General features: G+C 47.9%; 1 protein-coding gene across 4 annotated transcripts in view; it reads left to right on the top strand.

The window, feature by feature from the left end:
* Window positions 1-19,217, top strand: part of Vangl1 (VANGL planar cell polarity protein 1) — a 48,995-nt gene extending 29,778 nt beyond the window's left edge. For 3 of the 4 annotated variants that reach the window (XM_028877307.2, XM_037206944.1, XM_028877308.2), the window contains exons 5-9: window positions 9,354-9,487; window positions 10,576-10,614; window positions 10,908-11,040; window positions 12,313-12,547; window positions 16,241-19,217. In XM_028877307.2, coding sequence (XP_028733140.1) covers window positions 9,354-9,487; window positions 10,576-10,614; window positions 10,908-11,040; window positions 12,313-12,547; window positions 16,241-16,501 — 802 coding nt within the window. In that variant the 3' untranslated portion in view covers window positions 16,502-19,217. The remainder of the gene's footprint in view (window positions 1-9,353; window positions 9,488-10,575; window positions 10,615-10,907; window positions 11,041-12,312; window positions 12,548-16,240) is intronic. The other variant, XM_028877309.2, reaches the window with a different exon arrangement.
* The last annotated feature ends 8,439 nt before the right edge of the window (window positions 19,218-27,656 follow it).

The following is a 27,656-nucleotide window of genomic DNA, read 5'->3' as shown; positions in this document are numbered from 1 at the left end:
GGGTTCTGTGCTAAAGCCTGAGGCAGAGCTACAGCCCTCTGGGGAGCTAGTGGCAGGGCCATGGCTTTCATCTATAGGAATGGGTCTCCTGGGTACCCAGAATGAGAGGGCTTCAGAATCCCTGGCTCTGGCTATGACTCATCGGGAAAATGTCAGTTAGTGCCATTACCACACTCAGAGCCCTGCACAGGATCATGCATAATGCCCAGGGAGCGTGCACACCCATGGCAGCTTGGTTTCTTTCCTGAGACCGGAATAAGCAGGTCCCTCTCACGTATCCTTCCCGGTGCGCACATGCTCTGTGTGTGGCTGCACTTGCAGTACGAGAGCGGGTATCTTTCAGGGCTTCACTTTCATTATAAACTAAAATGAGGACAGTAAAAGCATGGGGAAGTGCTCAGGGTGTCCCCTACCCCGCACTTCGAAGACCATCCCGTGGTGACTCAATCCTAGTGGTTCTGTCTTGGAGGTCTGGCATCAATCAGCACCCCAGGCTTCCCATCTGATTGCTCTTCCCTAAGGAGAAGGATATGCTGAGAGTCTTGTCCTGGTCTGATATTGTTTGGTGTGGAGGCCAGCAACGCTTGGCAGCTTGTGATTATTGGTTCAAAGCTTGCACCTGCTTGAGCTAAGGGGCTTGGATCACCTGTGAATCCATGTAGTGATGGCTAGGACTTCTGCAGCTTCACCAGCCAGCCAGAACCACTCATCTGCTCCCCCACCCCACCCCACCCCCCATTAAGATAGCTAGTGTGCCTGGTGGTTCAGGATCCCAGGCAGCCTGTGTCCTAGAAATGCAACACAAGATGCTTTGTCCTAGAAAGTTCAACCGGTCCTCTTGATTCGTAAACATAAGCCAGTTCCAGTTTTTGCCCTTTCTGTTCTCTTGATTCCAAAGTGTGTGCTGCCTGTTATCTGTGTGGGACTTACGCTGGCTTCACAACTACGAGCGTCTTAATTAAAAGGCAGAGGGTCTGGAAATGTAAGCACTCTTTGTGCCTGCCTGAGGCGGCGGCACCCGGGGGCTAATTATATCTGCTTCTCTGGGACTCACACAGATCCTGCTGTGAATCGTCCCAGCTGTGTCTTGCTAGAGGTCTGGAATAGTGGAGGACAAGCGTGCAGAGTGAGTCAGTATACTTTGTACACTCTCGTGTATACTTTGCTGGGGAGAACTGTGAGTTGGCTGAGTGGGGGAGGGGCGGCGATGGTTGTCTTCCTTACTTGTCTGGTTGTTGCTGTCACATACCTAGCGAAGGCACCCTAAGGAAGAAAGGCTTTGTTGCGGCTGAGAGTACAGCCCATAGCTGTGGGTGTCCCAGCAGCAGGAGCTTGAGGTGCCTGGTCACACTGCATCCGCAGGGAGAGACGGATGTCTTCTCAGCTCCTTTCTCCGTTCTGTGTGAGTTTTCCCACCACATTTAGCCTACTCTAGATCACTTCTCACAGCCTTGTCTCCAAAGTGATTTGTAGATCCTTTCAAACTTGCTGTCAACATTAACCAGCACAGTGGTCTTACCCTGGCTGGGAGCGTTTGACAGACAGCAGAATTGAATTTGAGATCTCGTTTCTTAGCATTATGTAAGAAGATCTGAGTCGGAGCCCTAAAATGTACCCCACTGGAGCAGCCGTTCCTTAAAGGTATGGCTGGGATGGGCAGGCAGCGTTTCTGTTGGCGTTCTTGGTGTCGGGTGCTCTCTTGTCTGTCCTGGTGTCTCGCTGCCCATTGCACTTGTGAAGAGCTTCCGCTACCAGCGAGCTCACGCCCACCGTACCCTTGACCAGCTTCCCTTCTTTCCTAATTCATCTTCTTGCTAGCTTCCTGGAGCTTCAATATGAAAGTGCTGCAGCTCTCCTTCTCGGTGTCTCAGCCGTCTGTGGTCTCCCTCTCGGCTCGGCGGCGCCTTACTCCCGGAGACTTAAAGGAGACCCCTCTGTTCTTCCTGCTTCCGGCGGACCTGGCTCTCCCTGGCTTGAGGTGCATCACCCCCACTTCTGCCTCCCTAGTTCTTGCCAGTACACCAGTATGAGTGACCATGACATCTGCAAAGATGCCGTTTCCAAATCAGGTCACACTCCGAGGTTCCAGAGAGATGCAGATGTCAGGGGACAGTCTGAGGAACCCACACTAGGTTTCTCAGAGCCATCCAGGGATGAACACTGACCCCATTCCTCCCACTGCAGATGATTCTGCTTGGAATTTTCAGAGTCCAGTGTCCTCAGAGTAGGACCAACATTGACCCGTTAAGACTTACCTCAGGCACTTAGCATTGCCTGTTGTGTGGACCTCAGCTAAAAACCCACCCCCTTCCTCTTCGCTGTGTGTTTATTTCCACCCATCTGAATCTTTTAAGCATACTCATGGTTTGGATGGTTGTCACCACCTATTGGAGGAATGAAAGTCCTTTTAAAAGTCTGGCTTATCAGAGGACACAGGCCCAGGCTTCCGACACATTGGCCCAGGGCAGGTGCCACTACAGTGAACAAGTGTGTAGTAGAGAGATGGGAGACAAAGAGATGACAGAACCATTTGTGCTCTGTGAAGAGAGGTGAGGAACTTCATGTGAGGCCTGTGCTGCCACCGAGGGCCGTATCTGGGTCTGTGGCCCATGTTACCACCGAAGGCCATGCAGATGTCTGTGGTCTGGGCTTCAGTCTGAGGACATGTTGATGACCAAGTGCTGGGCTGGGCTGACCCCACCCCTCACCAGCCACTGCACAGTGGTGCCAGCAGTGATGTGGGCATGGGAGAGCTGGCACTGCCCCTCTCCTGGACTGTGCTAGAGAGTTGGCAGGCTGACTAACTCAGCTACTGCTCAGGCCCAGATCCAGGGCTCTGAGTTGGCCCATGCCAATGTCTACCACATGCTAGAGCCACCTGAAGGGAATGGTCCTGCAGAACCAGAGCTGCAGGGTTTCCATGACACAGAGCAACAGCAGGATATCCAAGAGGAGTCTCTCTCGGTGAGGGTCCAGTATTGATGGTATAGCAGAAGTCAGAGGTCTTGAACCAGACCAATGACTCTTTGCAATGAATATTTGCAAGTAAAGCCGTCTGGACAGAAGGACAAACCGTGTGACACACCCCAGCTTCCACAGCAAGATTTTTGTTTGTTTTCTTCCATTTTTATTTTTTATTTTCTTTTAGGGGAGAGGTTATAAGAGTGGAAGCAGATATGGAAGGACTGGGATATGAGCAAGATTGGGGTGCATGATGTGAAATTCACAAAGAATCAATAAAAAATTTTTAAAAAGTCTGGCTTGTAGCTTAGTGTCTGGAAGATCACAGGTGTTGGGGTTGCGATTGCTGTGGTGGAGATGAGGCAGCTGGGTACTCATCCTTTTCTGGACATCAGCATCGTTGGCTCGAAGGATGAGTACATACCGTAACCGGAAGTCTTTCCAGATTTTACTATGATGAGAAAACTGTTTGGTGCTTCATCTGTCAGCACAGACCCAGGTAATCGGAACAATGGCCTGGCACTGATGTGGGGCAGTTGTGTGTAAGAAAGACGTTCGCATTTTCTACTCATGGAGAAAGCTGTTTCATTGAGCTAGATGGATCTGGTTCATATTGGAAACGACTGAAACTTAAGAGGGCCTTACCTGCTTCCTGCTCTCTCCCCTGGGCCTGAGAGGAGTTGCTAATGTAAGGACTTTAGCCTGGATACCTCCTAAAGACCAGTTTTCATTTGTGAATTTAATCATGTGTGCTGGTTTGAATTGCAGAAGGCACAGTCAAGCTAGGAGAGAGCAAATGAATAGTAAACAAAGGAATGTGTGTGGAGGGGTATGTGTGTGTGTGTGTGTGTGTGTGTGTGTGTGTGTGTGTGTGCGCGCGCGCGCGCGGCATGATTTATCTAGACTTCAGTCCCTCTCTCTCTGCCACCTAGGGGGCGTTAAAAAGAGATGGTTTATCCAGGCGGTGGTGGCACACGCCTTTAATCCCAGCACTCGGGAGGCAGAGCCAGGCGGATCTCTGTGAGTTTAAGGCCAGCCTGGGCTACCAAGTGAGCTCCAGGAAAGGCTCAAAGCTACGCAGAGAAACCCTGTCTCAAAAAAAAAAAAAAAAAAAAAAAAAGAGAGAGATGGTTTATGGCCACAGTTGTTTCCTCCAAGTATGAGATGTCTTCATAAGTAAGAGGGACATGTCCCCAGCGAAAGCAATAAGGACAATGGCAGAAGTTAAGGTTATTTTAGCATGGTGGGAGAATGATCTTCTTTTCAGAGTTGCCTGGAGTGTTATCAAAGGAATTGTTACATAGATTGGCAGATTGGACTAGACAATTTCTGATTTCTGTGATTCTTGAATCTCTGGCAGAACATAGCAGTGACTTCCGGTTCTAGAATTCTGGGAGTATGTTGGTCAGTTTTTATTGCCAAAGCAAAATACTTGGGCTGATCATTTTTTAAGGAGGATTGATTTGTTTGGGCTCACAATTTCAGGCTTTGTTTTTGGTTTGTGTTTTGTCTATACTCACCTGGCCCCAGCATTTTGAACTTGCAGCAAGGCAGAGCATTGCGGTGGGAGATATAGCCCAGCAAAGCTGCTCAACTCACGGCAGCCGGGAAGCAAAAAGAGACAGGCCCGATCAGAGATCCCAGTGGCCCTTTCAAGAACACGCCCCTGAGTGACCTAACTTTCTTCTGTGATTTTCCATCTCCTAGGGTTTTGTTCCCACAGTGCCTCAAGCTGGCAACTGAGCCTTTAATACATTTGATGGGGATCATTTAAGACACAAAGCATAACAAGTTATTTGGTATAAATGGATGTTGAACCATGCTTTTATGCCCAGGAATGGCATGAACCAACCAACCCCATTCCCTATTATAAAATGCTCATAACCATTATCAATAATATGATGCTATTTTGTATATTGCTTTATGATTTAAAAAAATATGGCATTATTTCAGTTAATCTCGGCAACTTCATAAGGTAGTTGTTTTTTTGGTTTGGTTTGGTTGGTTATTTATTTATTTATTTATTTATTTATTTATTTATTTGGCTCTTTTGAGGGCCTACCACCTAACTCCTAAAATCACACGTGGAGGCTTATTCTTAATTATAAACATCCTGCCTTAGCTTGGATTGTTTCTTGCCAGCTTTTCTTAACTTAAAGTATCTCGTTTACCTTTTGCCTCTGGCCTTTTATCTTTCTCTATTCTTGTATACTTTTCTTTGTTTCTTACTCCATGGCTTGCTGGGTAGCTGGGTGGCTGGCCCCTGGAGTCCTCCTCTTTCTCTGGCTCCTCCTATTTTTTTTTCATCCCAGATTTCTCCATATATAGTCTCTCTGCCTGCCAGCCCCACCTATTCTTACTCCTTCCTTGCTATTGGCCGTTCAGCTCTTTATTAGACCATCAGGTGTTTTAGACAGGCAAAGTAACACAGTTTCACAGAGTTAAACAAATGCAACATAAACAAAAGTAACATATTACTTTTAAATATGATATTAAAATGATATTCCCTAACAGGTAGTTAGTTTTATCTCTCCATCACAGGCCAAGAGGAAACAGATTCTAGAAAGTAACAGAATGGCGAGATCAGGTCTGGCATCTCGACTTTCTGCTTCGGAGGCCAATGCTTTCTCTACCTATGAGTCATGGCTGCCTCCCGATAAGTAGATTGGATTGTCCAGAGGCAGACAGTTGTCAAAGAAGGCTGGGACCTTATGCACATCTAAGAACCTTATGTTCTTAGGAGATGAGCTCCTCTGGCCTTGGGAAGACTGAGGCCCTGTGAGAAGCACAGGGTCTCTGTCCCACAACCCCAGCCCTATCCCTGGGAAGTTCTTAGAGGATGCTTAGGGATTGGTTCCTCTCCCCAGGGAAAGCTATTTGGAGGGACCCACCTTGGCTCACTTCTGAAGGCGGTCCCTCTGGGTAGGAGAGATTGGTACGGGTGCACACAGGGGCCAGATCAGCTTCCCCAGCACACACATGGTCATAGAAACTCATGGCCATGGCAGTATCATTTATGAGCATGTGCCTTAGACCAGGCCCTTTAAATTATATTATCTTATTAAATCTTACCAAGCCTAAACCAACCAAACAAATCAAAGTGGAAAGGCAGAAGGCAAAATCCCCAATCTCCAATATTTTTCCTGGCCTAAATGTCAGTTAAAGTGAACTCTCAGAAAGTCAGAATTTAGAATTTGCCCACTAGCCGTGAAGCTTTGAAAGACAGCTCTCACTGAAGCCAGCCTTAGCCAGCACCCAATATAACTGGACCTCAGGGTCTCTCACGGGAATTTCTAACTACACCAACCTGCCCAGTTCATTTCGTTCACCTTTCAGTGATGCACCTCATACCAGCCAGTATTTTGGAGCCCATGTACTATGGCATAGCGAGGTATTCTGGGTTATTAGTCCCATCCTATTCAAGGTAGGTAGCACATGGTTTACTCTGTGAAAAGATGAAGCATGGCAACGTTGGGTTTTAGAGTTGGGGACACTGGTTGTGTGTTCTCTTAGTTCTGTGGAAATTCTCATTCCCTCGTATTGTGAGATGTATCGAGCGCCAGACAAATGGCTCTCTGTAGGCGAGAGTGTGCGCAGCTCTTGGAGGCATTTATAAACTTGGCATGAGACTATGTCAGCTCCTGCACTGGCTGGTCAGTCTGGGCAGCTGGCCAGGACCTTGCCTGGCTCTGAGTCAGCCTGGTGCCTCTGTGAGACGACAGGGCTGGAGAAGGAGCAGATGCTTGCTCTTCTCCTCTGTGGTTCTTAGGAGATGAGTTCCTCTGGCCTTGGGAAGACTGAGGCCCTGTGAGAAGCACCGGGCCTCTGTCCCACAACCCCAGCCCTATCCCTGGGAAGTTCTTAGAGGATGCTTAGGGATTGGCCCCAGTGTTGGCAGCCAGGGGCCTTGCTTCAGCCTATCCTAGGCTATGCTAGAAGGTGCCAAGGTAGGAGCTCTGATAGAGCAAGGCAAGGACAGAAGCCGGGCAGTGGTGGCGCACACCTTTCATCCCAGCACTCGAGAGGCAGAGCCAGGTGGATCTCTGTGAGTTCGAGGCCAGCCTAGGCTACAGAGCGAGATCCAGAGCAGGCTCCAAAAGCTACACAGAGAAACCCTGACTCAAAAAAACCAAAAATAAATAAATAAATAAATAAATAAATAAATAAATAAACAAACAAATAAATAAATTTTTAAAAAAGAGCATGGGTCCTCCCACTCACGTGTCTCTGCACCTTTGATGCGTGCCTGCCTGTGGGTTACCTATGAGGATCACCCATCACTTGCAGAAGCCACTTATAAAGATGGCACTCGTGAGGTGAAGGCATTGAGCAACAGTACTGTTTTCTCAGCGCGTGAGCCCATGGGATTCTCTGGGCCCCTCCTTGTGGCCAGGATGAAAATCCAAACCCAGCAGCCACCACAGGCAAGTTTACTATGAAGATGGGCCTGGGGGTAACTTCTGAAATTGCCTTTAAATTCTTAACTTTTTAAAAAAGATTCACTTACTTACTTATATACACACACGTATTTATAACGTACCTGCAGAGTTTATGTGCCCCGAATGCATGCAGGAACCCACAGAGGCCAGAAGAGTGTACTGAATCTCCTGGAGTGGCAGTTACGGTGGTCTGAGCTGCCGTATGGGTGCTGAAGACTGAACCCGGGGCCTCTACAAGAGAGCCAGTGCTTAACGGCTAAGCCATCTCTCAATCCTTCCTCGCCAGCGCTTACCTTTTGAAGAGGGAAGGGTTTTCTGTCAGAATCCAGGAACCTAGAGCAATTCTTCTGCTGGTATAGAAGCATGGGATGAACTAATTTGAACCAGTGTATCTATATATAACTGAGGCTTCTTTTCATGCTTGGGGGCTTCGTCTTACCTTCGGCCCAAAGGTTCTGGAAAATTAGTGTGTGGACAGAACCAGAAGAGCAGTAGCAATGGTCAAGGAAGCATGTGTGTGGTGGGGTGAATACACCTTTGGGTACAGTGGCGGTGAAGGAACATTTGCCCTCCCTGGAAAAAGTCACAGCAGAGGCAGAGATCGAAGCCACACTGAGCAGAGCTTAGCACAGCAAAGATCTGCAATGAAGCCCTTCCAATCGAGGGCCACCTCGTGGGGGAGTTACTCTTGCATCCCACACTGCCCTCGTGCCTGTTGGGCCCTGTGTAGTCCAGAAGAAAGCACTCTGTGCCAACTGAGCCTCATCCCCGGCCCTGTGTTCAGTTCTTAAAACAGAGCTCCAGAGAGGGGAGGGGGTGCGGGTAGTACAAGAGCTTCAGCTGGCTGGTTAAGGGCTGCAGCATCAGTATGAAGTGAAGGTCTCTGAACCACTGAGAGAGCGCTGGGATGCCACGTAGCCAGCCAGGAATCCAAGGCTGGCGTTCAGGCTATTGTAAATAATCCTGATAAGCCCGTCATCTTAGAGTGTTGGGAAGGAGACTCCGGAGGGCAAGATAAAACAGAGCCGTGGTATTTAGCACACTGGGATTGGTGAATGGCTTCAAAGGCTGCAAGGTGTCAGGACACAAAGCCCAGGGTGAAGAGGCAGCAGCTAGGTGGTCAATCTGCACCGGGTCCTCGCCGTACTGTGTGCACGCCGTGCCGTTGTGTGGATCATGGGTTTCTATACCTTTGCTTTCTTGCCTGCAGTGATCACGAGGGTCAAGTGAGATGGGGTGGGTGAAGGCCTTTATCCTTTATCATCCCTGCGTCAGTGCTGGTTGATCTCTCTGAAACAGCTCCCAGCATGCACCCACAGTCCCGGGTGTGGGTGTTATCGCTTGGTTCCAAGATGGTAGCTTGGAGCTGTCATTTGCTGCTGTCATCTGCTGAGTGTCCCAGACAGCCAGGGGAGAGGCTCCACGGGTCTTAAGACCGGATAATCACAGCTGAAGCCTCATTTCAAGCCAACTCTGCCTCACAGGGAGGCCATCACTGGAATCTGGGAGACAAGCTACAAAGACCTGGGGCAGCATGGTGTGTGAAACCAAGTGTTATCGAGGGCCTCAGAAACTGACCTATCGTTCATGAGTCCTATGGCCATCTTCAAACCTCCTGCCTTTGGGTGGGTGAGGGGCTCCTCGGTTTTCTTTCTTTCTTTGTAAACTAAGGACAAACAGGGCAAGTTCTATGCGCACTAACCCTCAATCTCGGTTACAGGTTGTAACTTTCTTCTCTTCCGGCCACTGGATGGCTGGAGGATGGGGGATGACAGAGCCCAGGAGAGAGAGAGAAGCCACTTAGCAGTGGGGCATGTGAGGAGTGTGGGAGCCAGCAGACTTCCGTGGGAGGTTACCCTGACCTGCAGTTACTGACCTGACACAGCAGACTTCTCACTGCAGACCTGTTGCATGCCGTGAAAACCCTGCGTTAATTTTGTCCTCACTCCACAGCATCCAGCGAGCAGCGTTGGTGGTGCTGGAAAACTACTACAAGGACTTCACCATCTATAACCCAAACCTCCTCACGGCATCCAAATTCCGAGCAGCCAAGCACATGGCTGGCCTGAAAGTCTACAATGTAGACGGTAGGTGCTTCAAACCGTTGTGTGGGGTGTGAAGGGCACAGTTAGGTGGCTCTGTCGCCTAAACTCCACGGTCCATTTGCCTCCACCTGTACTTCGTGCTTGCCGTGTGGACCTTTCTCACTCCAGAACAATTTCTGTTTTTATTTTACATGTGGGCAAACATGTTTTCCAGGGGAATGTCAGTTCACAGTCTACATATATGACAAGTTCATCCATTGGGGGATTTAATATTGGTAACTGGAGCTGCGTTTCCTGCCCTTAGGAAAAGAGTGCTGTTCAGTGTAGATGTAACCAACCGTCTTATTAAATAAGAAACACAGAACCAATGCAAAGAAGAAAGCCAAGAGATCAGAGCTCAGAGCCTTACCCTGCAGCTAGCCTCTTCAGTTCAAAGTCTGAACAACTTACCCCGATACTCAGACTGTCCCTCCAAAGGCATTAGGCCTAGACATGTCAGTAGTTCGGGTGACCAGGAGCTCCTCCCGGCCTTCTCCGTCCTGGCTAGGAGCAGTTGAATGGTGACAAGAAGCTGGAGCCAGGCTAGAGGAGTCAGAGCTCGGTCTCATTCAGGGTGTCAAGTGCTTAAGTGTGAGAAACAAGACTCCGTGTCGTTTCTTGCTGGGCACTTGGGATAAGACCAGGCTTTTGCAGGCTCCAGAAGAGAATCATAGTGTCAACAAGTCAGCTGATTTACATAGGCATCTATCAGCTTTGGTGAGGGCATCCTTCTCATTTTTTTTTTTTTTTTTAATTTGGAGATATAAGGTGTAAGCGTCACCCCATGGGAAAACTTAGTGAAACCAAGTCCACAGCAGCAGGTCACCCAGAAGAAAGTCTGAGGTCCCGCTCTGTCTTTCCAAAAAGCTGAGTGGGGTAATGCTCAGGGTGACACGGGACTTGTGAGTCTCTTCGGGCGTTTTGTGGTCGCTGGTGTCTGGGGTGGTGACCGTGATGGCCGCAGCCCGGCTTAGCTTGTTCTCCTGTGTGTGGTCACTGTACGTGTCCTTTGACTTTCTTTTTTCTCTGTCTGTCCTTCTCCTCCCATCCTGCTCACTCTCTCTCATTGTTTGCTGCATGTGATGTCCCAGCTGCCCTTATGGCCAAACTGAAACTTTGTGTAGCAGATGGTAAGTGACATCCTCGGCACACTCTGGCGGGTGTTGTTCTTGGCCAGCATTTTCAGCGGGGAGCCTTCGGCAGCCCCTTCAGAATTCTCTTCCCATCTCCCCACCAGACCGGGGTTAGATTTCTTGGCTGCTGTGACTATGGCGTATGGTGCCCAGGGGACGTTACTTTTAGGATCCGTGTGTGCTCCATGGCGGGTGGGCGGGAGAGTGCCGACAGACCCGGGGACTGCTTTCCTGTCCCGTTTCCTGGCCTTCGGTGTTACAGCTATTTTACCATTCTCCTCTTATCCCAGGGCCCAGTAACAACGCGACCGGTCAGTCCCGAGCCATGATCGCGGCGGCTGCGAGGCGCAGGGATTCCAGCCACAATGAGTTGTATTATGAAGAAGCTGAACATGAGCGGCGGGTGAAGAAGCGGAGAGCGAGGTGTGTGACCCTCCCGTGCCTGGCCTCTCTGCTCGAGTATTTCATTTTCACATTATTTTTTTTTTTTTAACCTCCAGAATTAATTTTCTGTTTGCAAACCTGACCGGTGTGACTGTGTACAGTGCACTGTCCTCTCGTGTTTCTCAGACCTGGTGTGTGTGATCACCACCAGACCCACCTCTAACGCCCGTCACAGGTTCTGGGCCCACTCGCATAGCTTACTGCACTGGTCTGTGGGTCTGGGGTTGGGACTGGGCATTTGCATTTAGAGCAGATTCCGGGGGGCTTTTTCTACGGCTGCCCCCGGAGGGAGGGAGCCGACTCCACCCACACTGTTTCCCCGTGTTAACTGAAGGTGACAAAGGTGGCTTCCCTTAATGCCTGCTGCCCCGTTCTTCCTTTTCCTGAGCTGCTGGGGGGGGGGGGGGGATGGATCGAGGGGGCCAAAGCTCTGGTTTCTTTGCTATTTTTATAGGCAGGCTTTGAACTCTCTGTAACTGAGGATGACATTGAACTTTTTTTTTTTTTCTTTTTTTTTTTTTAAATTGGTTATCATTGTGGAGTGCTGTTAAGTGTATTATTTTCTTTTTAACTTTTTTTTTAAACATTTATCCATTTGTGTGTGTGTGTGTATGTGTATACGTGTGTGTCTATGTATCGTACATGTGTGCCACGGTGCACATGTGGAGATCAGGACAACTTTAGGGACTGGTTCTTCCCTTTCATCACCTGAGTTCCAGGAGTCAGATCCAGGCTGTCGAACTTGACAGCAAGGGCCTTTACCCTGAGCCGTCCTGTCAGTCTGACTCTTACCCTGCCTCCACCTCCTGAGCGCTTGGTGGCAGGACTGTGCCGCCACATGTGGTGCCGGGGATGTGTCCCAGCTCTTTGTGGTCCTGGGCAAGCTCTCTGCCCAACAAAAGCTCCCCCGGAGCTCTGGTTCTTTATGGGCAGCTCTGTACACTCACTTCCTCCTCCCAGATGGAGTTTGAGCAGAAGTCCTCAGGTTAAAGTGAGTTTTCTGAGCTCATTACTGGCAGAATTGAGAAGCCCTAGAGACCACCACCACCCCAGCCCAATCTTATTTCTCCTGTTACTTTTCTTCCTCCCGGGCTCTTCCCATCCTCCAGAGGACAGCTAGGGATAAGCAGCGTGACAGAACCTTGGGGAATTGGTGGTAGGCCCGGGGTGCTGCAGCAGACCCGAGGCCCTCTGGGTCCCTCAACCCTGCGGTGGGCACTGCCTTGATGACTGTGCAAAATCTCCTTCCAGATTGGTAGTGGCAGTGGAAGAAGCCTTCATCCACATCCAGCGTCTCCAGGCCGAGGAGCAGCAGAAATCTCCTGGAGAGGTGATGGACCCCAGGGAGGCAGCTCAGGCCATCTTCCCCTCCATGGCCAGGGCGCTCCAGAAGTACCTGCGGACCACGCGCCAGCAGCACTACCACAGCATGGAGAGCATCCTGCAACACTTGGCCTTCTGCATCACCAACAGCATGACCCCCAAGGTGCGCTGCCGGGGTTGGTGGGCAGGCAGGGCCCTGAGTGTGGCTGGTCCCCTGACATCTGTGTCTCCTCTGTGGCTCACCACAGTACTTTGTTTGTTTGTTCATTTGTACTTGTGTGTTACGGTGTGAGCCTCTCTTGTGTGTGTTTGGATGCGTCAGAAAAGGCCAGAAGACGATGTTAGGCCCCTCCCCTGAAACTAGAGTTACAGGTGACTGGGATGGTCCTGGGATGGTCCTGGGATGGGATGGTCCTGGGATGGTCCTGGGATAGTCCTGGGATGGTCCTGATGGTGCTGGGAACCAAACTTGGGTCCTCTGGAAGAGCCACAAGCTCTCTTTTATTGCTGAACCATCGCTCCAACCCCTCCACCTCATTTTTGACACAGGGTCTCGCCCTGAACGTAGAACTCAATGATCCTGCTGGACTGGCTGGTCAGCGAGCCCTTGGGACCCTCCTCTCTCTGCCTCCCCAGCACAGGGGTACAAGCCTGCACTGCCATGTACGGCCTTTTGTGGAGGTGCCGAGGATCTGAACATAGATCCTCATCCGTGTACAGCCAGCTCTTTATCCACCGAGCCAGCTCCCCAGACCAGTACAGTTGTTTTTTAAATGTACATTTTAAAAGCCTCCAAGTTCTATAACAGAGGAAAAGGATTTCACCTTGTACCAGGGCAGGGCAGTGGTAGGGTGGGCCCTAGAACTCAACAGACCCATTTTAGCCATGGATGGAGACGTGCTCTCCTGCACTCAGCATGTACACACGCTTTCCTGACACACTGAGCACATACACACACTTTCCTGTTCCACTGGGCACATATACACACTTTCCTAACACACTGGGCAAGTACACACACTTTCCTAATACACTGAGCACATAGTCACACTTCCCTGTCACACTGAGCATGTACACACGCTTTCCTGATACACTGAGCACAAACACAGGCTTTCCTAACACACTGAGCACAAACACATGCTTTCGTAACACACTGAGCACAAACACAGGCTTTCGTAACACACTGAGCACATACACATGTTTCCTAACACACTGAGCACAAACACGCGCTTTCTTAACACACTGAGTATATACACATGCTTTCTTAACACACTGAGCACGTACACATGCTTTCCTGATACACTGAGCACATACACACACTTTCCTGTCACACTGAGCACACACTTTCCTGACACATTGAGTATGTACATAGCTTTCCTGTCACTGTCCCCAAAACAACAGTGTAGCAGCTGATTAGCATCACACTGAAGTAGATATTGTAAGGCACCTAGAGATGATGAATTCTAAAGTATATAGATGTCTAGAGGTTACTTAACAAATGCTGTGCCATTTTATATGAGGGACTTGAACGTCAGATTTTAGTATGGGAGTGGGGGGATCCTGGAATTAGCTTTTTCGTTACTATCTATATGCACAACTATACACTGAAGGTAGGTTGCCTCCCACCCAGAATATCCTAACTCCAACCTGGAAATCATTCACAAATGTGTCTAACATGCTGTATGGTATATCATCTGTTGGAATGTGTGTGGGGGGGGGGAACTTGTTTGAATATTTAGTTACAAAACTCCAAATACAACAGAGCATGAACACAGGTTGCAGATAGAAAATGATGGCCTGTGTGCAGAGTAACGGCCTCTGGCGAGGGAAAGGGCCCAGCTGTTTTCCTTTCTTCAGGGTTTCCTAAAGTTGTCTGGTTTCTTCCCGTTTCATTTTAAAACTTATGCCTTCTTGAATGTTTATTGTGAAAAAAAGGAAAGTCTAATGTAGAAGATTATATTTTCAGCCAGCCATGGTATCTTATGATTGTAATCACAGTGCCTGGGAGGCAGAAGCAAAAGGATCCTGAATTTATAGCTACCCTGGGCTATGTAGTGAGTGCTAGTCCAACCTGGGCTACCTAGCAGAACCCTTCACAGAAACAAACAACGACAAAAACAGTAAGAGCTGGTGAGATGGTGCTGTGGATGAAGGTCACCAAGCCTGAGTTCAAGCCCCTGAACCTACATGCCGGAAGGCGAGAACTGACCCTGAAAGTTATTTTCCAATCACACACATGCTGTGGCATGCATGTGCATGAGCATGTACACACACAGCCACACACAAAAATAAACAAATGAAGTAATTAGAAACCCCAAAACTAAAATTAAAAGAAAAATTTGAGGACAAAAAGCACTGTCTGCCCCCACCCCCTACGCTTCTTACTGATACGGGCTGGCGTATATTCTCTGTGCTGTGTCTGGTTGCTAGTTTTAAGGTGGAAATGCTTTGATGATACTAGACATGTCTGTATTTTGGAAACCCGCTTGCTCCACTCCAGGCTTCTTGGCTCTTCCCTTCCATCCACACTGACCTGACTCACACAGCTCCCTCTCTCTCTCTCTGTGAATAGCTGCGTCTGATTCCACCAGATACACAGATTTGCTTAACTGCCTGTCTGTTGATGCACATTTGAATTAAGTTTCATGAGTCAAAGCCAGAGGTTGGCTGTTTCTCTGACTCCGATTTCACTGGAACGCGGCCACACCTTCTTGTGTACCTATCACCATGGCTACAGCTGCTTGCAGAGCACAGCAGAGTAGAGGAGTTACGAAAGAGGATTGCTTGAAAACTGAAAAACGTCTTGACCTCGGCCTAGGACCAGATGGATACATGCCAGTGTTTTCCCATTTATATTATTGGCTTATTCTTTCTCTCAACTAAACTGACTTGTGTATTTAATTCTGTGCCAGATAAACTAGAAAGCCACACTTTAGAAAGAAGAAAACATTGGTCATGTAGTTCTTATCCTCTATGAGCATGAAGCCGGGAGACAGCGAGTCAGTCATAGTTCAGAGAGTGAAATATGACGTGAGATCATCCCAGTGATGTCAGGAGCTTTGACAGAAGGGTGTGCCAATCCATTTGAGAGGGTCAAGAGGAGAGTTTGGGGTGTGAAGGGCAAGGAGGGATAGCACAGGAGAGGATGTAGTGGCATCAGAGAGCTTGGTGTCCCTGGAGCAACAGCTCAGGAGAGGGGAGGGGACATTGGTCTGCCCCTCCCTAGAACTGGCCACACGGACATCAGTTCTGCATAAAATCACCATTGGTCACAGGGCGCCAGCTGAACTCCAGCAGGGACTGGGAGAGACTTTGGGGAACTGACTCTTCCCACCTCGTGGTAGACCCGGGAGTGAAGTAGTGTTATATCCTCGCAGAGGAAGGGTCAGTGACTGAGCAGAGTCACAGCATGCAGTTTTGTTTGTGTGGTTGTTCTTGTCCGCCTGCCTTGGAGTCACTGGCTGTTCCTCTGCACCAGGTACTTGGCCTGCCCTCGAGGACCCTTGGCTTAGTGGTGGAGGTGGGAGGGTGTGTGCGGTGGTACCTGTGTCCCCGGGCAGCGTGGTACATTCGCAATGCCTTCTGACAACTGCATGTCGCTCCTCCACTTCTCCGGACTCACCCTGTGGTTGCAAATTGCCAAAACAAAAACAAACAAACAAAAACTAAAAGCCAGTGAGGAAGTCCAAGAAATCTTCCTTCCCCAGAGAGGCTCTCGTGGGGCTTTGGCATGGGAAGCGGAACTCTGGTCTCCGGCCGGGTGTAATGGGTAACATTTCCTAGGGATAAAGAGGATGGCCCCTGGCCTCATAGCTCAGCAGCCCTTGTAGCTTCCCTAATGCTTGTCTTTGGCTTTCAGGCTTTCCTCGAACGATACCTCAGTGCGGGCCCCACCTTGCAGTATGACAAGGAGCGTTGGCTCTCAACACAGTGGAGACTTATTAGTGACGAAGCCGTGACGAATGGGTTGCGGGACGGAATTGTTTTCGTCCTGAAATGCTTGGACTTCAGCCTCGTCGTGAATGTGAAGAAAATCCCGTTCATCGTACTCTCGGAGGAGTTCATAGACCCCAAGTCTCACAAGTTCGTTCTTCGCTTACAGTCCGAGACATCGGTTTGAAAGTTCTATATTTGTGGCTTTATGAAAAACAAAAGAATATATAGAGAGATATATATGTCCGGGGGAAGACCTTTTATAAAGTTTTTTTTTGTTTGTTTGTTTGTTTTTTTATTCTTCGATGCTGACTGAAACTGGCAGATGATAGACCAGTATCCTTCGACCATCTGCACTTTATTAGGAAGGAAGCAGGAGATGTCTACCCCAACAAGCGCCTGGTGGCATCTGACATTAATAGATGGGACTTCTGAAGAAGCTGTTCCCTGGAGTTTCTGTGACAGCTGTAAACCAAAGTGTAGCTGCTGTGTCCTTGGGAGCCTTGCCTTACTGGTCCCTGCCTGTCGCCCAGTACCACGTTCCTATGTACTTCTGGTCGACCCCCTCCTAGGTTCTAGGGGACTCACTTGATTCTGCTTCAGGAAACCAGACACTACACATCCACACGTGTGTTTGTATGTGTGATTTTTTTCATATCACCATACCATCCTGGGGAGTGGTGGGCAGGCCAGGAAATGCCCACCCACCTGCATCTGCCCTTTGTTGCCTTAGATTCCACAGAGAAAGCCCAACAGAAAATGGGCGCTGCCTGGTTGCAGCCGCTAAGTGATTGGCTTTTCATTTTTTTCAGAGTGAGGGAACTGCCTGCCCTGTTTCCGGCCCATCCCTATGTTGGCCTGGGGCAGGTAGCCCTTCCCTAGCCCTGGCATTGCCCACCTGGACTCCACTGTAGCCCACTTTGAGCACTCAGACCACAGCCCCACCTGGTGGGCAGCCCCAGGGAGGCTAGCTCGGCCCTCCAGAGCTGACAGGGACTTGGCTTCCCAGTATGCCTACAAAGCTCTTTGCACAGAGTCTTTTTTCAGAAGCAAGGTATGGCCCTGGGGAGCCATTGAGCTGCAGAACCCTTTTAGGCTGCAGCAGGAGCCCCGTCCGCCCAGTCCTCCTTAGCCCTGCTTCTCCCAAACCAGGAGAGACCAACACTGTGACTCCCAGGTGGCAGGTGCCCCTTGGATCCATCCAATTTCCCAGGGAGACAAGTACTCACAGAGCTCATGTGCCAAGCCGCCCCACCACAGAAGATCAAGCAATACCCACCATGCTGGCAACTACTGCCGTCCCGTCCCTGTGGTTTGGGACGACCATCACTGTGCAACATACCGCATGGGAAAGGTTACTCTGCCCTTGTATTAATTGCCCTTAGTTACTGGTCAGGAGGAGGAAAGGAGAGGGGGTGTCGGGGAAAGGGACGGTGGGGGTTGGTATTGTAGTCCAGCAGGCCCCTTCTGTCAGCTGGTTTCAGAGGACTAACCCCTTGTTGTCCTATCTGTAAACATGAGGTGCCTCCTGGCAGAGCCCTGTGCAGGGAAGTGCCCAAGGAGCCATGTCCCGGATCCTTGAAGTGGACTATTTTGGTCTCTGTTCGCCTTCCTAGATCTGAGACAATGATTCCCCGAGTATTCGCTCTTTCCTTCCCCGGCCTCAGGGATCTTGTTTCAGGAAAGGAGAACACTGTCACCATGCTCCACATCTGTGCATGTATATCCTTCCTGAATCACACTATTTTATCTGTCATTTAAAAACTTCAAAATTGGCTTGGGATATTTGTAATGTATCTGTACTTGGAAAAGCGAACATTCTTCTTCACTCAACAACTTTTAGCTCAGAAAGACGTGTTGGGGAAGGAAGGGGGATCGCATGGGCGTGGCACGGGGTCAAGATGTCCCGTGTTAATAGCATGGCTCTGTTTGAGACACGCATCGTGGAGCCAGGGTGCTTTGGTCTTAGTTTTCCCCTCTAGGTCCCGTTCTGACTGGAAGTTCCTCATGATGTCTTTCTCAGGAATATTTTAGGAGATAAGGTAAGGGGTGGGTAGTCTGTGAGAGACTGGCCGTCTGTGGAGGGTAGCGTCACAGAGTAGCTCCTTGGCCACGAATACCGTGCGGTTGCAAGTGCCATAAATGTAAATAATATGGAGTTAAATGTAACACTGCTCGTCAGGGCTTTAAAATACTGTGCTTCCAATGCTGTCTTAAATTATGGGTCTCAAAGGGGTTAAGTTGGAGTCATGTGTTAGTGTGTGCATTCCCAGCAGGGTAAGAAAGGTTTAAATTAAGGAATTAATTTATTTTCTCTCCTGCCCCCCTCTCCCTCTATGACTCTTTGCATAGTAGAATTTCAGACTTCCTGGTTGTAAATTGAATATCGATTTTTTTTTCCCCAAAACATGAAGTTTGCATCGATTCCTTCCTGAAAGAAAAGCAAAAGCAAAAGCAAATTAAGCTCCTGCTTCCAGCGTCTTAACAGCTTGAGTCTGGTGCAGTGGGAACCATGTGGGCGATACTTTGAAAACGAAATGTAAAGTTGCAGAAAGCTGCCTCACACAATTGAAGAAGTAAATTCTTACTTCGTTTCTTGCACCCCCATAGCATATTGTTTTTAAAGGATGTAAACTGTGCCCTAAGGCTGGAAGGATGCATGAGCCTATTAGAGTACACAGGATTCCATTACCTTAAATGTTTATAGATTTTCCCCCTATAACTTTCAACCTAAGTTATTAAAATTCTAACATTAAATGTGAAAGAACCCAATGCAAGAGTGTAGATCTGTTATTGCTGACTTTCCCTTAGTGATTTTCATTTGTCTACAAAGGTAGACAACTTTTGTTCAAAAGTGTGTGCTTAAAAAAAAAAAAGAAAAAAGAAAAAGCAGTCTTAAATAGTGCATGAATTGACTGTTCAAAAAAGTCTGCACCATGGGAGATAGAATAGATTTTAAAGTCAAGCCGGGCGGGGTGGCGCACGCCTTTAATCCCAGCACTCGGGAGGCAGAGGCAGGCGGATCTTTGTGAGTTCGAGGCCAGCCTGGGCTACCAAGTGAGTTCCAGGAAAGGCGCAAAGCTACACAGAGAAACCCTGTCTCGAAAAAACAAACAAACAAAAAAAGAATAGATTTTAAAGTCATAAGGCTCATCCATCCTTAGATTATCCACAGAGTCAAAAATCTCTTGGCTAAGGTTCATAAAGTAAGCCCCAGAGAAAATGCATAACCATCATTTCCCCCCAACAATTATTATCTCTGTTTCTTCCTCTGACTCTCCCTTTCGAGATCTGCAAGAAGACAGATTCTTGACAACAGAGTGTGAAGTCAGTGGCCTGGGTTTGTCTCATCACACTTCCTTGTTAGGAGTGTGGGACTCCTTTCTAGTGAATGGGGAGCCTGGCCATGCTGGCGAGTCTAAGAAAGGCTTGGGATGCTCTCTTGCTGCCCCCTGAATCGTTGGTGGTGGTGGCCAGCTCTCCTTTCTATGCCATTTTCTTGAGGGCATGTATTAAATGTAACTGCTTGTCTTAGGGTCACTCTTCCTGTGATGAGACACCATGACCAAAGCAACTTGGGGAGGAAAGGGCTTATTTGACTTACTCTTCCACAGCACATTTCATCATCAAATGAAGCCAGGAAAGGAACTTAAACAGGACAGGAACCTTGAGGCAGGAGCTGATGCAGAGGCCATGGAGGAGTGCTGCTCACTGGCTTGGTCACCACGGCTTGCTCAGCCCGCTTTCTTATAGAACCCAGGACCACCAGTCCAGGGATGGCACCACCCACAGTGGACTGGGACCTCGTCCACTATTTAAGTAGATCACTATTTAAGAACATGCCCTACAGGCTTGTCTGCAGACAGGTCTTATAGAGACATTTTTTCAATTGAGGTTCCCTTGTCTCTGATAACTCGAGCTTGTGTCAAGTTGACATAAAACTAGCCAGTACAGAGCTCTATCTGGAAGCTCCTATCAACATAATGGACTCAGAAATTGACTACCCGCTTCTCCTCACTGCCAGTCATTGACCCAGTGAAACAAGGAAGTGAAGTCCCTGGCTTACTCTTCCCAACCCTGGCCTTGCTTTGAAAGACTTCCTACATGTGGGTGAGTCAGGGGAGGGGAGGGCTGGTTCCTGCCTGTACTTCTCTGAGTGTGCGTTGCCAGGTAGACATGTTTGCCTGTTGGCACTCAGAACATTCATGTGACCAGTGACAGATCGGCCTGTGTCTCAATTGTACATGTGTGTATGGCTGAGCCTGTGAGAGTCTACATCTCTGTTCTTGAGAGTTCCTCAGATTCCCAGCCTTTGGAAGGTCACTCTAAGCTGGTTCCTTGTCTGTGTTCTCCTTTCTCCCTTACAGCGGCCTCTCACTGAGGGGATGTCTGTGGGAGCCTGTTGTTACCCTGCAGGCATGCCCATTAAAGTTTGTCTTGCACTAGGACCTCTGAGACCTGCAAACAGCAAGAAACCCAAAGAAAGGGCGAGCTCTAGGGCGGGGTTACTGCTTAAGCTCACTACCCTGGAAGCCTCCTGTGCATCTATTAACGTAACTTTTAAAAGAAACAACCAATGATTAGTTATGGAAATTGACAGGAATGTCTAGATGATCATTTGCAGAGTCCTGCAGCCGAGACCCTATGATTATAAAACGACACAAAGTATTTCTGGGTAGTGTTTGCTCTTTATGGATCTTGTTACATCACAAAAAAATAAATCACTACTGTGAATTTACTACTATGTAACCTTGTCATATCCCATTATAAATAAAACGTGCCCTGTTTTTAAGCCTGGAGTGTGGTTCTTGACTGGACCTCAGCAGAATCATGAGCCGACCCCAGCTCGACCCCACTGGAAGCACCTTATTGAGCTTTAATCAGAAGCTCAGAAAATTAGACCGGGACCATGTTTTTTTGATTAATTTTTTTTATTAGTGTATAAAGCGATGGGTTTCTTTGTGGCATCATTCAAATGAAAACGAATGAGCCCCCATTTTGACAAAACACTATTTTGTCATAGAAGGAGGGGGAGGGGGTTGCTGACACTCTCCAGTTATTGTCAGTCAGACTCACTCTGCACAGCTTGCCCTCCCCACAGTGTCTGAATTAGGGCTCCCTTCATTTGCAGGGGACTCCTGCCTGGAAGATGGGATTTCAGACAAGCCCTTAGGGCCGGGCCCTCTGCCCACTCTACCCCGAAGCATGAGCTAAGTGGTTTGGCATTTCTGGGTGTGGAGGAGGGACCTGGAGACAACCATCTTGAGTGGGAACCTGAGGCAGAGAATTCCTCGGGAGAAAGGTCATTTCTTTCACTTTGGGTTGTTACCGTTTGGTCCCGTGGGAAGCTTCTCCACCAGGTTGGCCCACTGGGCTGGCCCACATAATGGGAAGAACTGAAGGGCCCTCCTTTCCAGGAGAGCGAGCCCTCCTTTCCGGGAGAGTGAGCCCTCACCTGCTGGGCTTCAGCGGCAGGGCTGCTCCCCAGCCAGGGCCATTTGCGTCCAACCTCTGCCTCTCCTTGCTGGACCAGAGCAAGAGGCTTACCCGGGGCCTTGGGCACAGGGGCCTGAGCTGGCTTTTTCAGGTGGGAGGGTCAAGTTAGCCCTGCTGAGATGGGACGAGGAATTGGCTGTAGCCAGCCAGGAGGGTAGGATCTGGGGCTCTTGATCTGGCCCCTTGACTCCATATTCTCAGTTTCTCCCTATTGCCCCATATTTACATACCCTTTGAACTGTGGGCAGAGTAAACATAAAATAGAACCCAGTGGTCAAAGAGGAAAGAAGACCTGTCTTCCCTCTCTCCCGCTGTGTGTCAGTTACGGGTTGGTTGTGCTGTTTCGGAGGAAGATGGGAGGAGATGGAGGAATGGTGCTCACGTGGTCACTGTGTTGGGAGTTAAGATGAATTCCCAAGGGTGAAGAGGGAGTGCAAAACTACAGGATGAAATGAGAGCTTAGGACACCCAGTCCTCCCATCCTGCCCCTCTCTACCTAAGTCACCCAATTGGCTTCACCTATGGAATGCACCTCTCTGATGATTATTGTGGAACCAACTTTCTCAACACCATAGAGATTCCCGGAGCCTGAGGCAGGGTGGGCAAGGTGGCTTTCTCAGAAAGTCCACTGACTTGTTCTGGTCTAGATGAAATAAAGACACTTTTGTATTAACTCCCAGGGACAAATGTAACAAACTCCCAGGCTTTTATCTTGAGTCTCTGATTCTTTTGGCCCTGAAATGGCATTTGGATCACCGCATCTGAGCTTGCAGCGTGTCTGGCTTTGTCTGTGTTTCTGCTTCTCTGAGCGTTTAGGCATGGCCAGGTGCATTCACTGTGAATTTGCTCATTGTGTGGGACAGTGGTCCTCAACCTTCCTGAGGCTGCGACCCTTTAATACAGTTCCTCATGTTGTGGTGAACCCCCCAACCATACAATTATTTTTGTTGCTACTTCATAATGGTAATTTTGCTGCTGTTAGGAATTGTAATGTAAATATCTGTGTTTTCCCATGGTCTTAGGTGACCCCTGTAAGAGGGTCATTTGACAAGTCCCAAAGGTCGCACCCCAGAGGTTGAGAACCATTGATGTAGGAGTTTTCCAACACCCCCCCCCCACCAGCAGCCTAAGAAAACATCAAAATTCAAACCTTTGTCCAGGGAATTGGTTTTGGCATTGAGACACCTGACCCACGGTGGGTGACAAGTTCAGTTCAGCCTGGATTATAAACAATGTAGCCGGAAGCATGATGCCGGAAAACCAGGAAGGGAGCATGACCATTGCTTTCAAGTGCTATTGCCCCTCAGTTATAGACATAAAAGAAAAGTCCTTTTGTATTGATCACTGTTCCTTAAAATGTGGGCATAAGAACATCTAATGTTAATAATCTCTTATTTCTATGATGGTTACTCCAGGGTTTAAATTGTCAGCTCCTCTGAAACCCCCCAATTATGACCTGCTTCACCGAAGTTCATTTCTTTCTTTTTTCTTTTCTTTTTTTGGTTTTTCGAGACAGGGTTTCTCTGCGTAGTTTTGCGCCTTTCCTGGAGCTCACTTGGTAGCCCAGGCTGGCCTCGAACTCACAGCGATCCGCCTGGCTCTGCCTCCCGAGTGCTGGGATTAAAGGCGTGTGCCACCACCGCCCGGCCGAAGTTCATTTCTAAGTGGCCACCAACGGGAACAACTATTTCACAGAGAGCAGGAAACCAGTAAGGATGTAACAATGACAGACACTGTCCTGCCAGGGGAAGGAAACTGAACTCTGGTGAGGACCAGAGATGTCTGGGTCAGGACTTAGGAGAGAGGCTTTTGTTAGCAGGGATTTTCATCTCTGAATTTTGAACCCAACATCTATCCTTCTCTGGTAGAGTAAACAAGATATATGCTCATGGACCATATTCTTTTTGGATAGTTAGTGTTGTGCTTTGTAATCAAGGGCAGTTTCTGCCTAGTCTGTGTACTTAGAGTCACCAGATGCCATGTATATATGACTGTGGTGGTTTGAAAGGAAAAGACACTCAAAGGGAGTGGCGTTATTAGGGGGTGTGGCCTTGTTGGAGTAGATATGGTCTTGTTGGAGGAAGTGTCACTATGGAGGGGTTGTTGAGGTCTCATATATGCTCAAGATATCACCCAGAATCTCAGTCCATCCACTTCCTGTTGTCTGTAAGACGTAGGATACTTGGCTACTTCTCAAGCACCATGTCTAACTGCACGCCACCATGTCACACCATGATAATAATGGACTAAACCTCTGAAACTGTAAGTGCCCCAGTGGAATGTTTTTCCTTCATAAGAGTTGCCGTGGCCATGGTGTCTCTTCACAGCAACCGAAACCCTGACTAAGACAATGCCAATGCCTAAATGTATGCTGCCGCATGGAATGGGTCATGTGCTCTAACTGGACGTTTCTGAGTATGTGAATGAGTGAACGATGTGACACGTAGCCATGTGTACAAGTCCCTTTGTTTCTGTAAGGTTCGTTCTGTGAAATGCCCTCTCATCACGATGTTGGTGACAGGGCTGGTGTCTATCACAGACACACTACCTAATAGCTAACGTTGTGTGGTTTTCCTTTGGATCCTCCACAGATACCATCATCCCTTCCTAATTAACGATAAAACATTTTACACACTACATAAGCTATGAACTTGGAAGATAAACTGAGATCCCAAGTTGCGTACCATCTCCTTTTCTGATGTGACGATTTCAGTTTTAAGCTTGGCTTTCTTTGCAAGGAACATTTTTTTTTTTTTTTAATCTTGATTTGATTTTCTGACAGTATCGAGTTTCTATGAAAATCAAGTGGATTATGAGAGAGGATGAAGGTCGATGAAGGGCAATGATCACCATGATGAAAATGAACAGTCAATCACTGGTCATTTTATGGGGAGGAAAACTCTAAATGAACACATAGCAAAAGGTGAAATCCTGGGGTGACTCTAAAACTGGGAGAGGAAGCCAACTTTTGAGCAAATCAAGTAAAAAACATTTGAGGCAAGGAAAGTGGGAAATGCTGTCACACCCTGGATAGGGGTGAGAGGTGCACAGTCAATTGTGTTTGGTAATTCATTTTACCTTGGTAATTGGTTTTAAATTATTGGCCTGCTTTAGATGGGGGAACTAGATTATCTGATGAAGAGATGTTGATGCTTGCTGCCTCCACACTCAGCTACCCTTCACTTGCATGGAATGCTGATAGAGCACACATTCCTGCCAGTTGCATGGACAGGGATCAGAGAAAGCAATTGATTTGAAGATACTTATCGTATAGATTAATGATAAGCTGTTTCCTTGGGCCACCAGCCCAGATGTTCACAGTTCATAAGTTCACGAGCAAACCCTGCTGGGGGGAAAAAAATTAAAGCCACATGTAGACAGGAGCGAGCGGCTCTTTTCTGTGTAGCTGTAGAATGTGGAGGAGTTTTGAGGGTCTCAGATGATAGACTATCATATTAAAGACGTGGAATAAAGACATCAGGACAGCAGCAGGTAAAGCCCAGAGCAAGAGGCAGGACCTGCTGGCGGGAGCGTGCACAGGCAGGATGTCATTCACCATTAGTGCCAGTATGTCATGTGAGCGTCCTCTAGTCACACAGGCTGTATTGCCATAGATAACCCGAAATGATTGTTGACTTTTGGCTCTGCTGCCTGGGTCCATGTCCAAATGTGTTTCTGTGGTCTCAGACTTCATAATATTTCAAGAAATATGAAGATGCATTTTTCAGAACTGAAGCTGGGTACTTCGAACATGTGTCTTCTGTTGCTTCTCAGCTCAGCTGCCCCATTTACCTGCTCATTCTTGCGGTCCCTGATCTACATGCAACAAAGTTTAAGAGTCGGTTGATCTATAGACTATCAAAAAAGTCTATAACTTTTTAATGAGTGAGTGAATGAACGAGAGTGAGAAGTTCACTCAACACCAAACCACTAACCACAGACTAATCCCACGTGATTATTTAGGAGTGTTAGGGGTCAGTGAGGGTCTCAGAGTCATCACTCAGATTTGAAGTTATCACTAAGGAATTCAGATTATTAAAATACCACATTGATTCTAAAGACTCTTCTTAATCTACCTTGCAAATATTTAGGTCTGCTAGGTGGCTGTGGTCATTCCATTCCCAGATGGCATGACACTTCCATGCTCATTCCCAGGCTGCTGCTCTGTCCCTCACAAAGGAAGGCTGTGTTCCTGAAGGGCTTCACTCTCCTGAGGAAAAAGATCATCCTGCACCACAAACGTCCACACTGAGCCAAGGAGAGTCAATGGTCCTGTTTCTGTGGCTGATGTCTGTGCTAAGCCAATGCAAGCCACAGATACCATGCTGCCAAAAGCTTTTGGGTTAAGATTCACTTTGAATAATCACTAGGTTTATTTTGTCTATTCTTAATAGGGATAATAGCCATTAAAGTTGATTTGTATCATGCTTATAAAGTTGTCACAAGCTTTATTACTTGCCTACCCAAACTTGGACAGAGTAGAAATAAGTAAACCAGTCTTCCCCCAGCTTGTTATCAGACCTATAGGTGAGGAACACATGCCAATGAAAGTGAAATGAAATGTAGTCTGCACACATACAATAGTGACTCCTCCCAGGGTGATGAACATGAATGTCGGAGAGGTCACAATCTTTTCTAGAAATGACGAGCTCTTTTCAAGTTCTGGGATGGTGTTTAATGAACATACACTGAAAGGGATTCTTTGTTCCTGATTACACACTGAATCATGCTCTTTCTTTTTAATGGAATAGCAGATCTTGTGTTTTTAATTAGGCCACATTTCTAGTATCATTTGAGTTTATTATGAACCCAGAACGGGAAGATAAATGGGTTCGAGCAATAAAAGCAGTTATTAGAAATTCATTTGAGTCTGTCTTCAGACATGCTCTGAGGGAAAAAGAATGCAGTGTTTTGATCCTTAATGTAAATCCTTTTAAGTTAAAAAATAGAGTTGTATCTATGTCCCTTCAAAGAGTGTGTGTAGTTCTGAGAAGTTGCTGGAGCCTTCTATGTCCTACTGTATTAAGGAAAATAACTAGACACATCTTCTAATCTGCTGTAAGGATGGGCTGTGATAGCATATGGAAAGCACATAGCATTGTGCTCTAGCCATGGGACAAAACACTCAGTAAATGTCTGCTCAGAGGGTTCAGACTACTCACTGAACAGCCCTGTCTGGGCAGAAACAGCTGGACTCCCAGGGATCCTAACACAGGAACACCAGAGCACAGTTTCAGCTGCACACAGGTTTCTAGGTCTCTGAGAACACCACACCTTCCTGGGCTGAGAAACAGACTGTTTTTCCAATGGACCCCCATTCCTTGTCTACTTGAAAGTTTAGCATCAGAGGTTTCTTGGGACAATCACCTCCCCAAGAGTTTGCTTGAGGTATGACTGGTCTTGGGTGGATAGAACACAGCACAACCTGCTTAGTTTTGTGGGGGGAGAAAATTATATTGAGGCCCTGCATTCTAGACTGAATTGGGCACCCCCAAAATCATATTGAAGTGTTGGCTCCTGGTATAACTGCATTTGAAGACAAAGCCCTTTCAGATGACAATCAAAGTCAAATAAAATCACAATGGCCAGACCTTAGTTTGATAGGACAGGCATCCTTCTAGAAGAAAATCAGAACTCTTTACTGTCTGTCTGTCTGTCTGTCTGTCTTTCTATCTATCTATCTATCTATCTATCTATCTATCTATCTATCTATCTATCTTCTATATCTATCTGCCATGTGCAAACAAGACAAGAAGCCAGGAAAAGGGCCCTCAGCAGGATGCAACACAGTTGGCAACTTGACATTGGACTAAACTGTGGGAATGCAGACTTTTGTTGCTTAAGCC

The sequence above is a fragment of the Peromyscus leucopus genome, chromosome 6 (assembly GCF_004664715.2).
Source record: "Peromyscus leucopus breed LL Stock chromosome 6, UCI_PerLeu_2.1, whole genome shotgun sequence".
NCBI classification, from domain to species: domain Eukaryota; kingdom Metazoa; phylum Chordata; class Mammalia; order Rodentia; family Cricetidae; genus Peromyscus; species Peromyscus leucopus.
This window is presented reverse-complemented; position numbering and strand designations above follow the sequence as displayed.